The sequence below is a fragment of the Plodia interpunctella genome, chromosome 18 (assembly GCF_027563975.2).
Source record: "Plodia interpunctella isolate USDA-ARS_2022_Savannah chromosome 18, ilPloInte3.2, whole genome shotgun sequence".
Taxonomy (NCBI): Eukaryota; Metazoa; Arthropoda; class Insecta; order Lepidoptera; family Pyralidae; genus Plodia; species Plodia interpunctella.
The window spans coordinates 9,017,939-9,035,551 of record NC_071311.1 but is presented as its reverse complement, the minus strand read 5'-3'; the positions used below and the strand labels follow the sequence as shown (position 1 = coordinate 9,035,551).

Here is a 17,613-nt window from a genome sequence, read left to right as displayed (position 1 = left end):
CGCACAAGTTAATTGTATTTGCCCATTTCGAAGAAAAAAAGTAATTCAATCAAGATAATCATTCATTCACAATATTTTTCATTCAATGATTTTGTGTCTGTCTTCTGTCTTTCTGTGATGTGATCTGTCTGTCTGCCTGTCTCTTTTTTCAAAGCGCGTTTTGTTTTAAATTTAATGCTATTTATTAAATTAGTTGAAAAAATTGTGCATTAAAAACAAATACTGTGTTCTTTTGGGCCTTTAAAAGAAGCTCTCAGTATAATATCATTTCGAAATACAAAGGAGGTTTTTGCCTCATTTATAGGTTATGTGAGCACTGTCCATATTTTAGTTGAAAGTCCCATTGAAGATGACTGAGGGAGAATCTAATAACAATTCTCGGGTAGTGGCGATATCACGGCCATTCGTGAAGCGGAAAGTGGAATGTGCAGGTACCGCATTCTTAAGATATTATAGTATAAAATGCCACGGGGAAGATGCTTTATTTAGTACTTCTGACTCGCAAGAGAAAGCAGAGGAGGTAACTTTTGAGGATGATGTCGACTATTTACGGAGTTTAGACCCCAAGGACTGGAAGAATCAGGACCATTATGCCGTGCTAGGTATCAAAAATCTACGTAACAAGGCATCCGACGACGACATCAAGCGCGCTTACCGCCAAAAGGTTTTGAAACACCATCCTGACAAACGGAAGGCGCAGGGCGAGGAAGTGCGTAGTGACGACGACTACTTCACTTGTATCACTAAGGCGTACGAAATCCTCGGCACTCCAGTCAAACGTAGGTCATATGATTCTGTAGATCCCTTGGTAGACGATTCCATTCCTTCTAATTATGATATCAAAAAAGAAGGTTTTTACAAAGCTTTTGGTAAATATTTTGAAATCAACTCTCGGTGGTCAGAGAAGCGGAATGTGCCTTTATTAGGTGATGAGAATAGTTCTAGAGAGCAAGTTGAAAAGTTTTATGCATTTTGGTACGAGTTTGATTCGTGGCGTGAGTTCTCTTACTTGGATGAGGAGGAGAAGGAGAGGGGAGCAGACCGGGAGGAGCGCCGATGGATAGAAAAGCAGAACAAGGCAGCTCGGGCGAAACTAAAAAAAGAAGAGATGGCTAGGATCCGCAGCCTGGTCGACTTAGCGTATGCTAATGATCCCAGGATTCAGCGCTTTAAACAGGAGGATAAGGACAAGAAATTGGCTGCTAAGAGGGCTCGACAAGTAAGTTTCTATTATTAAATTAATTCTATTATTAAATTTCAGCTCTAAAGCAATTCAAGGGAAGGAGGTACTTTCCACTCTCTAATGAAAATACTTTATGTTGGTATAAATCATAAAGATATGAAATAATTTGGCTGAATTGGGATGGTCTTGATAGCTCAGTAGTTAATAGCACTGTCCAAGATTTTTTTTTGGTGGCTGCCAACACTGGTGCTTACTTGTCTGATTTTTTCTTCTTATTATAATTTTAAAAAACAAATCAAGGCAACATTATTTAATGTTAATTTCACCAAGGAGCCTGCACCTATTCGGCTAACTAAATATAGGCTTGTTTTGCAGCTCACTATCACACTTGTGTCTGCATCACTAAGGATTTAACTGCATATCAAATAATGATGAAAAATCAATGCAGAAATAGAATTCATAATTATTAAAGCAATAAAACATTTTATGTTATTAAAGCAATAAAACATTTCCATTGCAGGATGCTGTCCAAGCCAAGAAGGCTGAAGAAGAGCGCCTGATCAAAGAAGCGCAGGCCGCCAAGCTCCGCGCGGAGGAGGCGGAGCGCGCGCGCGTGGAGGCCGCGCGGGCGGAGCGCGACCTCGTCAAGAAGCTGCTGCGCCGCGAGCGCAAGGCGCTGCGCGACCTCTGCAAATCCAACAACTACTACTCCAACACTGAAGACGAGCTGGTCTCGCACATGGCTGCCGTCGAAAAGATCTGCGAAGTGATGAAAGTCCTCGAACTTCAGGACCTCATGAAAGATTTAGAAACCAATGGTAGGGCGGCCTTCGTCAAAACCGTACAGGAGACAGAGGAAAAGCTAGAAGAGGAGAGGAAAGCGTTGTTCGAAACGAAGAAAGCAGACGAACAAAAAACTAAAAAAGACGCTGCTTTACGAACTCCTATAGAATGGACGCCGGAAATGATGCAGCTGTTGATCAAGGCTGTCAATCTATTCCCTGCCGGCACCAGTCAGAGGTGGGAAGTCGTGGCGAACTTCCTAAACCAACACAGCACATTTGCCGATGACAAACGGTTTACCGCAAAAGATGTTTTAAATAAAGCCAAAGATTTACAAAGCTCAGATTTCTCAAAGAGCACCCTAAAGAAAGCGGCCAATGAAGAAGCATTTGACCAGTTTGAGAAGGAGAAGAAGAAAGTAGCTAATCATGTAGATGACAACAGTATATCTAAGAGTGACAGTGGAGGGAAATTAGTCAACGGTACAGCTAAGCCGAAAGAAGAAGTGAAACCTGAGGTTGCTAAAGAAGAAAAGGCTTGGACTAAGACAGAACAGGAGTTATTGGAGCAGGCTATTAAAACGTTCCCCGTTAGTACGCCAGAGAGGTGGGATAAGATAGCAGAATGTATACCTAATCGTACGAAAAAAGACTGTATGAAGAGATACAAGGAGCTAGTGGAATTAGTTAAAGCAAAAAAACAAGCGGCAAACCTTGCCAAATAGCATTCATTGACGGCAATCTAGTTGTATAATAAATTAAAGATATAGGGAGATGTGGTGATGAATATGTAAACAATGATTTTCTGGTCTCACGTTAATGAAGTATGTATAAAAACTATCAATAAAAGATAGTTCTAATCTAAAGTCTACTTTATTAATACTTTATTAAATGACATCTTCTATTTATAATGTGGAATCGATAGTCATTTTGATAGTTACCCTCTGAAGTTACAACTGCCCAGAAAATTAGTTTCAGTTTTATGATATATGTCTATAGCTTGAGTTGTGTAAGTTTAACATCCTGGAAATATCAATCAATTGTTGTTTATATATTTTCACTAGTATATTTCTCCTCTATTTTTATGGGAATGGAGTGTCTGAGAGTCGACCATGAGTACATAATATTTATTAAAACACCTGTAAAAAAATAACAATTTATTTTTACTACCTGACGTCAATAGATTTCTCAAGAACATTTTGTTGAAATTCATTCAAAAGCTCGTCATTTGTATCAATAATTTAAAATGCTAGATTAATAAATAAATAAATAAATAAATATATTAGGACAAACCACACAGATTGAGCTAGCCCCAAAGTAAGTTCGAGACTTGTGTTATGGGATACTAACTCAACGATACTATATTTTATAAATAGATACATATATAAATAGACATCCAAGACCCGGGCCAATCAGAAAAAGATCATTTTCCATCATGACCCGACCGGGGATCGAACCCGGGACCTCTCGGTTCAGTGGCAAGAACTTTACCACTGCGCCACCGAGGTCGTCAATTGTAGGTATTTGCATAAAAACTTTTAATGTGCAAACATATTCCATATAAAACAAGTCCTGCACTTATTGTCTTTAATCAGACGTATATTTAATATATCATATTGAAACATCGTCATGCCTTTAAAACTTGTAATTTCAGATTTATATTGTCTTTCCAAAACTACTTTCAAATATGGTCATCTATTCAGCTTTATCATAGGTACACTATACCATGTAGTGGATATACATTCTGAACTCCCTGGTGCAGACAGAATGCATTTGCAGGTCCTATTGCTCCGTCGTTCTTCGTTGCGTCGACGCAGCGCGTTGCCGTTCCATTGTTTTACTTGCTTTGACGTTTGCACATCAGTTGCGTTGATCCGTTGACTAATGTCCGCACAAAGGGGGAAAGAGCTATCGGGTCGATCTTGCCACGTTTCGCGCATGTATGCGTTATGCCGGTGCATGTAAATGTCTGGTGCCACGATGAGTCCCGTAGACTCGGCGTCACGATCGCTGACAATACCGGCTACTCATTACCGAACTCACATGCCGACGCGGATAAATGAACACATTTGTATGATAGAGCTTTTATTTATCGCAATACAAAACCACCACTGTATACTGATCCGCCAAATACGGCAAACTGTATCGCGATAATGCATAGCCCCTTATATAGTTATTTTCTTAATATCCGCAAAAATTAAAACCTGAAAACTGTATGGTTTAGTGATTTATTAAAATAATTACATAGGTATATGTCATGATGTATGTATTTTTGTATTTATATTGTGAAAAATAGTAAATTTGGAATTCAAAAGCTGCAGTTTATTTCCAAGTTTCCTAACGTTTAGTCCACTACCGCAAACAGACTATATATCTCTCTCTCATGTGCACGTTTCCAATTTCATACTTTTAGGACTAACTGGACAAACCCTTGGAATTAGTACTCCGTCGGAGAACTTACTAATTTCATGAACAAACCAAATGTGCTCTATTCAACAGTAGATGGCGTTAGTAGATTAATTTCTTACTTTTACACAGATACAAGAACATTACTAATTAATTTTCTTTTAGTCAGGTCACGAAATATGGTCCTAAATAAATGAAATTATGCTTTACTATGTTTTATGCTCCAAATAAACTTTTCCTATTTCTAAACTAAAATTAGTATAGAATAGCAAAGTGAATCAAATCTATAAGAGTCCTTATGTGATTAGGTATGTGGCCCAGTGTTCCGCTAGGTGTTTCATATCAATTTTACAGGTCACGGTACGATATTTAGCACAAAACTCCACCTGTCTTCCCAGCCGGTTAAACACGTAGAAAACGACGACTGAATGAACTGACCTTGAGCCACCGACACCTGTCTCGTGGCCTTGAACTTGATGTCCCAATCGGGCTGACACTTGGTCATATTTTTTAGTGAAATACAATTAGACATACCCCAGACAGAGTGGGTATGGGGGTGTCCAACCTCCGATAGGGAAGGAATACATAGAAGAGACTTACCTACTTATTTATTCTAATGCACCATTTTAGAGACAAAAGGTATACCCATACGTTTGCATCTTCAATGTGCATACTTATGTGATTTACTACTAGAGTGTAGGTAAAGCACTTGCGGGGACAGCTTGCGCATATGAGAAAAATAATGTCATTGAGTTTGCGTTTAATCGATATATGTGATTGTGTAATGAGAAAGTTCCCAACCACTTTCTACCACAAACCTAGGTACCTAGTTAGCAGCAACAGCTCGCATATCAAAGTTTGTTTTCATAAACATTTTAAACATGAAAGTTTCTCTTGTGAATTAAAGTAAAAATACGACAGTTAAAACTATGATGGATTTGGATGATATCGCCCGTCTCTTATTTGGGTCATTAACATTATGTGAGTATTTATTAGGTATTCGAAATATCGAAGATGAAGCAATCATCGCGTCGGTGCCAATTCGTGCATAAAACTTGCGATAAAATCAGATACGTAATTAGTACGGATAAGAATTGAAATCCCCTGGAAAATTAATTATTGTAAGTCTAATGAATGTGAAATTGATGACTCGTTAGCGTCAATTGAAATCTGAAAGCATTGGTCCGGTTGCAAACACAAAATCCAAACATTAGATTTTATGAATAGGTAACAAGAATACAGAACAAAAATCTAAAAAATCTGTCTGTTATTGATAGTTCTACATGTGTTCTACACATTGCCGTAGTTACTTTTCGCGGCGAAATCTTTTATTTCACTATTAGGTACCGGGGTACCGGGTTAGGTAGTAAATTAAAATCTTCAAAATTGTAACAATGAATGACAAAAACGTATATAATTAAAACACTGTTGGAACAAACATAGTTGATTATTTTTGTATAAAATTATGGTTGTGTAAAGTTAGATTTGAAAATAATGCGATAAACTCCGAAAGGAAATCATTCGATTAGGCGTGGTGTGACGAATTGCGGAAGCAGTGGTTATGTTTATAAGTAGTATACTGTGACAAGACTGTAACTAATTTTGTTATTACAAATTAGCACCATTGTGAAATCTAAAAATTAGACAAGAGGACTAGTCTCTCTACAGAGCGTTTTTCTGGAATCTTCCGTCGCCTTGAACCTCGGAGCCTAGGCGCCTCAACATTTAAGTACATATAATAGAATGACTTATTATGAACCTAAAGTCTCTTCGTGGTTCTGGCTGTCTTTGTGTACGCTTAGATCTCACATGTGTGTACTTAATAGCGATTTGATTTATTTTGCAATCATATTATACCTAAAACAATGAATGATTATCATTGTATGGCGTCTACTCACTTTAAAAATTAACTCATTGGAACATACTTACTAAGTAGGTACATTAAAAAGTAATGAAATAAAAATAAATAAATGATTTATTTTACTCCGGTAGGATTCTGGGAAAAAGTACCAACTGTACGAGCTGTTTCCGGTTATATTCTACCCGTGTAAAGAGTTTTATCAAATTCTCAATCACACAAAAACTAGGTACCTACTGATTGGATATGTAGGTAGGTACCTAAAAATATTTCAAATAATTATATATCCATGTATAAATATAAACAGGACTAGCGCGAAAGTTTAAAAAACACTAAAAATGTTTAGTGTTTTTTAAACTTTCGCGCTAGTCCTCTATAGTCGCAATTACAATTTACATGTATATCGTTGTTATTACTAATGAATAATAACAACGATATACATGTAAATTGTAATTGCCATCTGCGTAAAACCGAGCATCACGATACCTATCACTTTTGCAGTGATGGCTGAATCCGAATATTTCGACTTATTTGCGGGGACGAGGTAAAATGTTGACGTCTTGCAGGAATACAATATACCTACCTACACAGGTCATTAACTGCTCATACAGCCGACGTTAGAGAGTACAAATTCAGTACATTATTTTGAAAGATTCCTTTCTAGATTCGGTAAATATAATGTACCATAGCAAATAGCTTGCGTAAAAATCATTCATGTGGAAATTCATAGGCGAAATAGAAGTTATGTGTACGTATGACCATCGGGACAAACAACAATCCCTCATACGTACCTAACTAACCCACTTTATTTTAAAACATAGGTACATACTTAATGTAAGTTAAAATAGGTAGGTATTGTCATTAAGTATCGCACTATATTTTAGCTTTAAATATGTTCTAAGTTTTTATGAAAAACAGGTTAAGAAAATCAAAACCATCACGGCAAATTTGATATGAAAATTGCAATATTTATTTTGTGTCTCAACTAAAATACACGACCAAACAAATTAAGAGATATTACAAAATATCAATGGCCATTTAAAAATTACACAATCAAATCAATATATTCAGGCCTATTTCAGCCATTTGCGACGACACCTTGCATTGCTAATCACAGCAAGAGACCGTAAAAGAGGGTATATGAAACTTAAAATTAAACTTACAAATTAGAAACAGTGTATATAGCTAATATATAATACGACTTAGTGAGAATGTGTGAATATATACAGAATATTGACACGCGAACCAGTAGGTAACTTGCTAATTCAGTTAGATTCTTTTTCAAACCCTCATTTACAAAATATTATTATCAGGGCTTAAAATATATATTGCGATACAAATAATGAATAGCAGGATTTACTCATAAAGAAGTTTTTCGCTACGTACGATATTCTGTATACACGTTAAATATTTATATTTTAGTTATAATAATAATATAATAATAAATTATTCGAGTTTGGTTCGGTTCCATTAAGGCACATGAAAGGCCATAAATTGTGTTAAAGCTAAGAATTACATCTAAAACATGACAGCACATGATTTTGCCAATGAAATTATTATGAACAGAGGATTTAAAAACATTTCTATTTATTCCCAATATCCCAGATTTTCGTTGGTCTTTTAATAAGGGGATAAACTGGGGAAACAACGGGGCAATACTAATCTCTAATCTGTGTCTCTAAATATGGATACAACTAGTCCTGCCTAATTTAATTTAAGGAATCATTGTGTAGGTAATCATATAGTGATAATGTCATGGTGATTGATTAAAAATATATAATATAAAAAATATATCTAAAGCCATTCAACAACACAACATTCAGGATTTTGATATTATACTAAATAGAGAGAGTGTAGAAATGTAGTGTTGCTCTATTGACCTTAATTTCAATGAAATATCAAATTATTTATACATTTATTCATATTTTAAGAATAATGAATTGCAAAATTAGAAGAAAATTGAGATTATGAAGATATATTATTAAAATTAGCACCAATTTAGGCACCACACAAGAACAATAATGCCAAAACATTGTAAACAAATATAAAAGTACTTATTAAAAAAAAATCAAAAATTCTAACCAATCATTTGTGATTACAGGCTAACATCAGTCTTACGATTAAGTACAACGAGTAAGATTTCAGTTTCTCAAAACTAATACAAATTGAGCATATTATTTTTTAAATATTCAAAATTGAGATTTCATAAGGAATAATATCAAGAGATTTAGAATTGATATAGCTGTTTTTTTAAGCTATTCATAAGCTAAACTTAGATTATGTTATTTTTGTAAATTATGGAGTTTTAAAATACTTAAAGGCACTTGAAAATATCGCCTATTTACTTCAATAGACCTGATATCAGTCCAATTTAAATTTTCATAAATTAATACTATGGAATGTTATATCTCTTAATGCTAAATCAAGGCACTGACAGCTTAACATTACGATGGCTCATTGGTTTCGGCAGGTACTTCTGCACACTTAAACTGATATTAAATAACTTAAAGCTATTCAACACATTGTTAAAACTTAAATCTGAACACTTCTTAATCTGGATAATCTAACATTTAGTTCAAAATGTTAATCAGTATGTCAATACAGTACAAAACTTAATACACTTGCGACAATACATGCCTCTAATGATCATCAAATAAGAGGAGATTCAAAATTACTGTATCTTACATCCCTTTCTTTTCTTCTGCATGTCAGCCTGTTTGCTCTTCTTCTTAGCTAAACCTTCAGCTGTAATGTCAGAGATGACTGACAGCCTTTTGCTGTTGTCATTCCTGTCATTTGTCATACGCTGTGGTGTCATGTTGCCATTGTCCATGGGGAATGTTGAGCTGTACAAGTTGTTGTTCTCACTAATGCTGTGTGGAATGATTTGGATATTGGAGTGGCTGTCTGTGTTGTCCATGGGATAGTGAGATGCCGGCCTGATGCTCACCGGGTCTGGAAACCGAGGCTTTTTCCCTGTTGTAGGAGGAGGTGGAGGCTGCCTGTGCTGCAGAGGCGTATTTATATTCTGAGGATTTTGTTTCTCAAATTCCATAGATCTAGTATATGAATGAGAAGATTTCATATTACTTGTACTCGGTTCCTGTGAATAGTACTGATTAGATATCTCTTTGGACTGCAAAGCACTGGCTTTGGACTGGATGTGTTCTTTCTCAAAAGGTTCAACATAATTCAAATCAGAGTCAACAGACTTGCATAATCGAAGTCTGCTATCACGGATTAAATCTCTTGGATTACTGTAAGCATCACATAACATTGTTTGTGGAGGTGCCGGCAACGGTTCACTCTCCCTCTGTTGCTGAGCTAGACGCTGTTGCTTCTTCAAGAGTGCCTTTTGTCTCGCTTTTTCTTTAGCTCTCTGAAGCTTCTTATACTCCCGTTCCTGCAGGAGCCTCGCCAATTCTCCATCTTGAACTTCCACAGCACACCTCATATCAGCTAATAAAGCATCTTCACCTTGTCCTTGGCTCAATTCTCTGGCCAGTCTTGCATCCCTTTCTTCCTGTTCTAATCTCTTTTTCATTTCCTCTAGTTCTGCTGGAGAAAGGCCAAGTTCTTCAGGATTAATATCGTCATCGGGCGGAGGAGGCGCAGGGGCGGGCGCGGCGCGACTTGAGCTCGGTTGTGGAACTTCGGGGAGCTGTCGACGTTGCCGACGCAGGTTTATTTCAGCAATTTCTCGGGCAATTTCTGCGTCAATCTCTGCCTGACGCAATCTAGTCATTTCACGAATGTGCAGTTCATGGTCAATACCACGCTGTTCGTTTAGTGCCAGAGGAAAATCTTCTCGGATTTGTTGGTTTCTGTACCTGTTTTCACACAAATGTGAGGATATTTCGCGGTCTTGGAGCCTGTGGGCGAGAGCCCCGTCGGCGCGCACCAGCCACTGCTCCCGGAGGTCCGTAACATGCCCTAGCTTAGGCATGGTGTCCCTCGCCTGAAAACCCGCCATAGCGTGACACAAATGACTTTTTTAATTTTAATCACATGAAAACTGGTTACAACGTAATTACTGACTCAACCGTACAGAAGCATGGACGGATTGAGTGATGGCACCAGTCAAAGGCACAAAACACTATCACACACAAGTTCAACCTTTCACGAATACTTTCATGTTCCGTGGGAAAATGCGACCGCAACTAACTTTTTATACCATCCATGTGAACATTGCTCTAACAAACAATAGAGGTATAAGCTACATAACTAATAGTTAATTACTTCAACTATGTGCACTCATCCATCCCTCCTCCCAAACATACAAGTTATATCGAAATTATTTTATTTCCAATGCAACAAAAATGTCACTTGACTGGAATGAAATGACAAAATTGACAAGTCATTTATGACAGGTGAATTCTTCAATAGAGATGTAACAAAACAATAAAATCGATCGATTCAAAATGTTTCACGATAAACTCTACTATTTCTGAAACGAGAGAATGGCTATCGTGGTAGGTATTTTAAAATTTTTGAGATAGGAAGGTTTAAAAAAAAAGACTGCATGACTGCAGCGAAAACTCATCATTTCGTTGTGATTAAAACTCAAACCTTTACATACATTACCATACCATCCAACAAATAGGTAAAAAGTGCTCAGCAGGCCCACATTATTATTTTATATGTGTAATTAGAGTATCATATCAACTCAACATTGTATTTTATTCTTGTTTTCTGTTCACTGAAATATTCTTCATATCGTCCAAAAAGGGGCTAGCATAGGACCTCTCACTGTGTAGGTGAATTGTCTCAGTTCTGGGCTTATCACATCCATGCAAGAATAGATGTAATAATATTATTTAGCTATTGATATTACGTCCATGCATCCATATGATCATTCATTAGTTTAACAAAATATCATTGATTTGTCATATGTGACTGTAACGTAGGTATGTTTATAAAAAAATCTATTACTATTATCTATCAATAAAATATAAACGAAATATAGAAACGTATGTATATATTTCCAATAAAACAATATCAATGAAATTAAGCCTCAGGCATGTCTTAGGGGTTTCTGTCAGTTTTGTATTCTATTGCACGTCTTCTCTCTGAGGTCCGATGCCATTGAATCACATCGTCACAAACACAGCACGTCCCTGATGTCGACAAACAAATTTTTTAAGAATTTATTTCAACGATTGACATCACCCCTATCCATTTGAGTTCTCCAAGTACTTTCTCTATATTAGCTATTATGAAGAATATTCGGACAAAGAGAATGTTTTCACCTTTTCTGTCTACTGTCGAGCCAAGCATAGACCTCTCAACTTCTACTTTGTTGATTAACCATTCTCATTGCTTAGGTAACATCATTTTAACTGTAATGTATTATAATTGTTAAGTATTAGTTTAATTTTAACAAAATAATTAAGTTTAAAATATAAACAAAAGTGAAGGTAAATATTTATATTTCCATTTATATCACTGAAACTGAAAACAATATCACTGAAACTCGGTCTCAGGGGTTCCCGTTCTGGCACGTCTTCCCTCCGAACTCCGAGGACATTTGAATACATCGTCACAAACACTGCTCGAATCTAATGCCGACAAACACAATTGGTAAGAAAATAAATTCCTTTCTTTAAATTAATTTTTCAACAAATGACAACTCGCCTATTCTTCTCGTGAATTCTCCAAGTCCCTTCTTGTTCGCTGTTATGTAGAATATCTCCTCAGACATCCGATGCAGCCAGCTTGATAAACGCGGATAACTGGAATACAAGCAAACCCTATCAACATCTGCTAATTGTTGCTTTGTTATAATTTATATCTATTGCTTGCAGTTCAGCACCCGGTAGCCTATATTTGATCTCGGGTCAAAATCCGGAAAAATTGGACCCATCACTTTAGCCGTGAAAGCGTTAATTATCCTGGAGGAATGAGGTATAGAGCTTTGGTAAATTTCCAATGTGTTCAAAGGCTAACTACTTATCGAAAATTAAATAAAATATTATACGATAAATAAAATATTAGAAAGCGTTGTGATAATTAAAAATATGAAAAGAAAAAGACAAAAAAAAACATCTACAGATACGAATTAATAACAACTACAAATTAAAAATATTAACTTTAACTTGTCAATTGGCACCAAAATGTTCAGCGTGCTAACGGTAGCTGCTACAGATATGTCTCCAAGCGTGACCCAGCAGCCTCCGAGATACTGCCGACCCACCAGCATGTTTTCCAATTCACGATAGGTGCATTCTACTTCGCAAGCGTGTTCGGGCAACACACTGCTACATTTGTCATATAAAACTGGATACTGTAATGTGAAAAACATGAAGCGCCTAAGTAGTCGCATAGAACGATGTAATAATATCTGAACTTAATATCGCCTTGGTAATTCCAGGCCTTCCCTGCCTTTCAATTCGAAGCGGTGGTGGTCCGCCGATGATCGAAAGGTCCCAGATTCGATCCATATATAGTAGTTTTCATAGACCATCACTTGCTTCCTGTGAAGGAAATCATTGTGAGTAAACCAGAAGGGCTACTACGAAACATACATACAAATACGTAGGACGTTACTAACGTCCACATGCTGTCTCTTTTGGCCATATACGATTGAACGCAATGACGTGCTAAGTACGTGTTTCATGGTAGCCCCCCTCGTAAATACTACAGAATAAGTAAAGAATAAAAATGATACTTACAGAAGCAGCTCTATACTTCGGGTATACGACACCGCTGTCATAGTGCAAAAGTTGCTCAATAAGAGCTCTTCCACCAGCATCTTTAGGGTACAGTCGTCCTGTTTCGTTATACCGTGACGCAAGATATGTATTTATTGCATGACTGGAATATTTTTTTAGTCAACATTTTGTTAATAATGATATTAATTATTACGCCCTGCTGCAAAAGCTGCTTTTATAAAAACACTCTGGGCTGGCCGATTCGCGCTATAGATCGCTTATGCCTACCGGTAAGTAAAATATCGAGAGAAAAAATTAGATAGAAAGTAAAATTAAGAAGGATAGTAGCAAAATTACTCTATTATCATTACAAAATCATTTCACGTTAATCATATCAATAGGGCCTTTAGACAAATTTTATTTTACCTATCGCAAATCACCAGTTCCCTGTCCTTGAATATCGGCAGAGTTTGTAAGGGATTCATCTGTAATCAACAAATTATATTTTTCACTTTCGAAAAGACTTTAGTACCACTTGTCGAAATTATTAATTACAAATATTTAAATTAGTATTCTACACTGTTATGCCGGCTCCACACTGTCAGCAAACTCGGACAGATGCCAGCCGACGCGAATGCATGAACATTTCAAAGTTGGTATGAGTGCTTTTATTTACTGTAATGTTGCAATGTGCTTTTAATTATTTAGTGTAGTTTGATTAACAGTTGACGACAGTGTGGAGCCAGCATTAGAATTACAAATAGACTTACTACGAGCATTTCTGGATATCTATGCTCGCCCTTATCCATGTTTACATCAACTTCCGTGATGCTCAGGTTCATGGCATCGAGTGCCATCATGACGGCTCGGCAAGCAGGACTTCGGTCTGTTTTAAATAGTGTGCAATGTCTGCAAATAGGAATATCACCTTATCTTGTGAACTTTTAGGGAAACAATAACTATTTAAAGCCGAAATATATGTAATTGAAGAAAGACCTAATAATATCTCTGCTCGAAGTTGGGATTAGTTATATTTGTTGGATAAATGAAGTAATTTTGTTAAACGACTTTCTACGACACTTTCCAGTATACTCATCTACTGCAAGTTAATTGCACAGTAGGTATTGCACATATTCATTGATAATAATCCTACTCCTACCTAAAGGTAAGTATTTTGAGCTTTGACAGTGCTAAAATATTCATTACAGGTACTATTCTCTCAGAAATTGGAGAGCTCTTGATCCTTGTTGATACTACTTATGTATATCACAATAGTATAGTGGAAGATCTGTAGGAATCATAGCAAACAAAAATCTAAGAAATCTATAGTGTACCTACCCTCCTACTGGAAACTAGTTTGTAATATGTATGTACTTATGTATTACCTACTATCATTTTAAAATACATATTATCGATGTTTTGGGAACACTAAAATATGTAGTGTCCTTATGCAATGTTGTGTAAATAAATGTTCATATATAGTTAAGTCACTCACTTCAAAGTTGTAGTCAGTACGGATGTACTCCCAGAGGCCCCCATGTTCAATTAGTAATACATATTAATTCATTTAAAATTTATTTCTTATTTTTATCTAAAAGTTTATAAAAAAAACAATCAAAAGAAAAAAGTCATTCACATTGATCATGTGACATTTCTATCCATCTATTGTAATTTATGCTCAGAATAAGAACTAAGTATTTATGACAGAATTTCTGGCCAGTGAATAAAGAAAACAAAGAGAGCTCTAACCATGGATTAATAACTACTTCGGGAGTACCTACTAATTCCATGGCTCTAACAAATAAAATTATTAACCCACAGATATAAGAACATTACACTGATGTAATGTTCTACGACGACAGAAGGAGGGGAGTTATAAGTTTAACGCGTCTGTAAAGTCCGTCGCGTTGTGGTAGCCAAGCGGCTGAACTGATTCTGATCTAGTTTTTTAGAAGGAATTATTATCAGTTTTTTAACTAATTATAGATAATTTAATCGAGAGTTTTCTTAGCGTTTGAAATAATATATAATGTATGTTAAGCCATTTGTAAAAAGTCGGCTATTTTCTAGCCGATGAGAAGACGCCAGCAAAGGAGTTTATTTATTTCTCATCCAATTTGTATTAACACTAATATAAGAATTAAAATCATATAAAAATTATTTTGCAGGTAAAGCCAGATGATCCATGATTTGCTTTTCAAATTGACACCAAATGAATAATGTAATACGAGCTATAATAGAATATGAATGGATAAACTTAGGTAATGAATTATCTCGGCATTCAACAATATGATCTATTCTGCCGATAGTAATGCATAATTTTGACTGTTATTCGTTTGCAAGGCGGAGTCACTACGAATCTAAAAATAAAATTAAGGTTGTTCGTATCAACTCCATAGAATATCACAGGCATATTTTGATTTGGTTTAGAAGTGGGAAGGCGTTTCGAGAATCAAAAGCCATGATAATTTTCTTTAACTCAGCTAAAAGTTTTGGGTATCGAAGTTTTATTCGTTTTTATGGTCAGCACGTTCGGTAAGTTTTACATGATGGTTGCTAGTATAATTTTCTTTGTTGTGCATGCGTGCTGCGTGCGTGACAGTTCAAACTCGTGACGTCATTTATTTATAGGTTCTTTACTTCCTGTGTTATTAGATTTACAAGAGTTATCAATAATAGTCTAGTCTCGAAGCGAAGGTTAAGTTATAGGTTGTCCCAGCTATTTCTCCCCCGACGTAGATTGTAAAAGTGAATCAAGGGAAAGGGATATAACTAAACTGAAATTATTATCTCAATTCGGTGCAATTTAGCTGTACGTTACGATTACTGGCGAGTAATCGTACCGTACAGCTAAACGTGACCTTCTTGTTTCAAAACATAGAGTTTGTTGCGTTAACTGTTTACACCGTAAGGGATAAAGACGTAAATACTCTATCTGTATCAATTTAGGATTGAAAATTGTACCTAATTTACAAGGTAAAATGTTTCATTTTACTTTAAATTACAGTAAGCCATTGTTTGATGAGAAGCCCACGCTATTCGGAGACGAGGCCTCCCCGCCAGTGAGGTTCGTCATGATGACGGCATCGGCCCTGAACGTTGAGTACAAGCTGCATAGAGTGGACCTCTTCTGCTCTGAGCACAAGTCAGAGTTTTATACAAGGGTAGGTGTTATCATGGTCATTATTTAAATGAAATTAATCGAATAAAAAAAAACACGAGGACGTCAATCGAAATGGAGTTCTAAATCATAACTCATGAATCATGCATTTAGTAAGTAATGGATTCCAAGCATAGAATTAAGCTATGCTGAAAACTGGCATGTAACTAATTATAGATTTTATATTTATCGTCTATAAATTAGTTAATTCTATTTACATTATTGCAGATAAACCCTTTGCAGAAAGTCCCAGCGTTGGCTGTCGGTGAACACATCATCAGTGACAGCCATGCTATAGCTCTGTACCTGTGCAGAAGGAGCCGTGACAATAAGCTGTATTCAAAAAGTACCAAAATCAAATCCCAAATTGATCAGATGCTGTTTTTTAACTCTGGCACTTTGTTTCCTATAGATAGCGCCATTTTTGTAAGAAATTTAATTGTACCTTTTTTATTCTTATGCAAAGTGTTTGCATGTCAAGCCAATGTTACGAATTCCAACACGATTATGAGCTTCTGAGATGACTTTACATACTTACTTATAAATATGTTTATATTTCAGTCCGAGTATTTTACTGGCAAATGGCCTGCTGACGAAAACAAAGTAAAAGATTGGTATCGTGCTCTAGATTATCTAGAACACCGTCTCAAGGAACACAATTGGTTAGCGGGAGATAGGGTAAGTTTTAACTTCGTTTTATATTCTTATATATCTTATAATAAGTAGAAATGTGTGTAAAATTATCCACTTTTTGAGAATGTTATTAGGTACTGCAGCCATTGTTAGTAGACTATTGAATGGAAAACCAAAATAGTGGAACAAATAAAATTTGAAAAGATCAATATGTCATATAATTAATTACTTAATTACCAGTTAATGTATAATTATCTAAAAAGGAACATGCAGAAATTGTAACGTGGGTGGCTTTGTTTAAGTGAGGCATTGATTTTGGTCATTGTTCGTGTTCAAGGTCTCCATCTGCGATCTTTGCTGTGTGACAACAGTCAGCTCTCTTCAGCTTTTACTCCCGTTGTCAGATCGCCACTCCAACATTAGTGACTGGCTGCAAAGACTGCAAAAACTTCCATTTTATAAATTGAATGAACGTGGTTTGAAACGATTGAATGTATTTGTTGAAAAAATAAAATCGATTTTATGAATTACATGAGTATTTACTAAGCATTAATGTCGGGGCCCAGTCATTAAATAAGTACGTATATAATTACTGGGCCAACGCCAAAAATAAGTTGCAGAAATGTAGATGTATGTCTACGGGTCCGCCGCCTGGCATAAGTATGTACTTATACCCATAGATTTAACTTATGCTGGAGTAGGTATGTACCTGGCACAGACATATGATACCTGCATACTTTAAGTACCTACATACCATGGAATTAGTAGGTATTTTACATCCATGGTACATACCTTCGGTGCCACTTTGACACTGCGCTATCATGAATTTAAAAATGTCTTTTCGCTGGCAAGTTATTAAAATATTGTAAAAGTTTTTTTCTATAATAGCATAGCAGATTTGAACTAGAAAGCAAATAACTATACATGTATAACTAATTTCA

The 17,613-nt window shown here is 36.0% G+C and overlaps 4 protein-coding genes and 1 long non-coding RNA gene across 9 annotated transcripts; 2 read left to right on the top strand and 3 right to left on the bottom strand.

The window, feature by feature from the left end:
• The first annotated feature begins 90 nt into the window (after window positions 1-90).
• On the top strand, window positions 91-2,836 carry LOC128677520 (uncharacterized protein). The gene is made up of 2 exons (XM_053758439.2): window positions 91-1,219; window positions 1,704-2,836. The coding sequence occupies exons 1-2, from the start codon at window positions 350-352 to the stop codon at window positions 2,688-2,690; spliced, it is 1,857 nt and encodes a 618-aa protein (XP_053614414.1). The 5' UTR covers window positions 91-349; the 3' UTR covers window positions 2,691-2,836.
• Window positions 2,815-4,832, bottom strand: LOC128677523 (uncharacterized). Its single transcript, XR_008405538.2, has 2 exons — window positions 3,691-4,832; window positions 2,815-3,104 (listed from the first exon to the last, which is right to left on the bottom strand). It is a non-coding gene; the product is annotated as an uncharacterized LOC128677523 (long non-coding RNA).
• A 3,356-nt stretch (window positions 4,833-8,188) lies between these two features.
• LOC128677751 (uncharacterized protein) lies at window positions 8,189-10,570 on the bottom strand. Of its 2 annotated transcripts, XM_053758823.2 has the most exons (2): window positions 10,469-10,570; window positions 8,189-10,187 (listed from the first exon to the last, which is right to left on the bottom strand). In XM_053758823.2, the coding sequence occupies exon 2, from the start codon at window positions 10,173-10,175 to the stop codon at window positions 8,901-8,903; it is 1,275 nt and encodes a 424-aa protein (XP_053614798.1). In that variant the 5' UTR covers window positions 10,176-10,187; window positions 10,469-10,570; the 3' UTR covers window positions 8,189-8,900. The 2 variants fall into 2 exon arrangements, with proteins under 2 accessions (XP_053614798.1, XP_053614797.1); XM_053758822.2 differs by lacking the exon at window positions 10,469-10,570 and having other exon boundaries at window positions 8,753-10,345.
• Window positions 10,571-11,211: 641 nt separating this feature from the next.
• Window positions 11,212-14,553, bottom strand: LOC128677837 (glutathione S-transferase 1-like). 2 transcript variants are annotated; one of them, XM_053758976.2, is made up of 7 exons: window positions 14,375-14,553; window positions 13,650-13,788; window positions 13,306-13,364; window positions 12,901-13,042; window positions 12,319-12,512; window positions 11,864-11,961; window positions 11,212-11,346 (listed from the first exon to the last, which is right to left on the bottom strand). In XM_053758976.2, exons 1-7 carry the CDS (start codon window positions 14,416-14,418, stop codon window positions 11,255-11,257), a joined length of 768 nt encoding a protein of 255 aa, XP_053614951.1. In that variant the 5' UTR covers window positions 14,419-14,553; the 3' UTR covers window positions 11,212-11,254. The 2 variants fall into 2 exon arrangements, with proteins under 2 accessions (XP_053614951.1, XP_053614950.1); XM_053758975.2 differs by lacking the exon at window positions 11,212-11,346 and adding an exon at window positions 11,642-11,787 and having other exon boundaries at window positions 14,375-14,550.
• Window positions 13,876-17,202, top strand: LOC128677836 (glutathione S-transferase 1-like). 3 transcript variants are annotated; one of them, XM_053758972.1, is made up of 6 exons: window positions 13,876-13,996; window positions 15,048-15,140; window positions 15,887-16,043; window positions 16,268-16,465; window positions 16,601-16,717; window positions 17,010-17,202. In XM_053758972.1, the coding sequence occupies exons 2-6, from the start codon at window positions 15,127-15,129 to the stop codon at window positions 17,196-17,198; spliced, it is 675 nt and encodes a 224-aa protein (XP_053614947.1). In that variant the 5' UTR covers window positions 13,876-13,996; window positions 15,048-15,126; the 3' UTR covers window positions 17,199-17,202. The 3 variants fall into 3 exon arrangements, with proteins under 3 accessions (XP_053614947.1, XP_053614946.1, XP_053614949.1); XM_053758971.2 differs by lacking the exons at window positions 13,876-13,996; window positions 15,048-15,140 and adding an exon at window positions 15,243-15,414; XM_053758974.1 differs by lacking the exons at window positions 13,876-13,996; window positions 15,048-15,140 and adding an exon at window positions 15,539-15,801.
• Window positions 17,203-17,613: the final 411 nt, after the last annotated feature.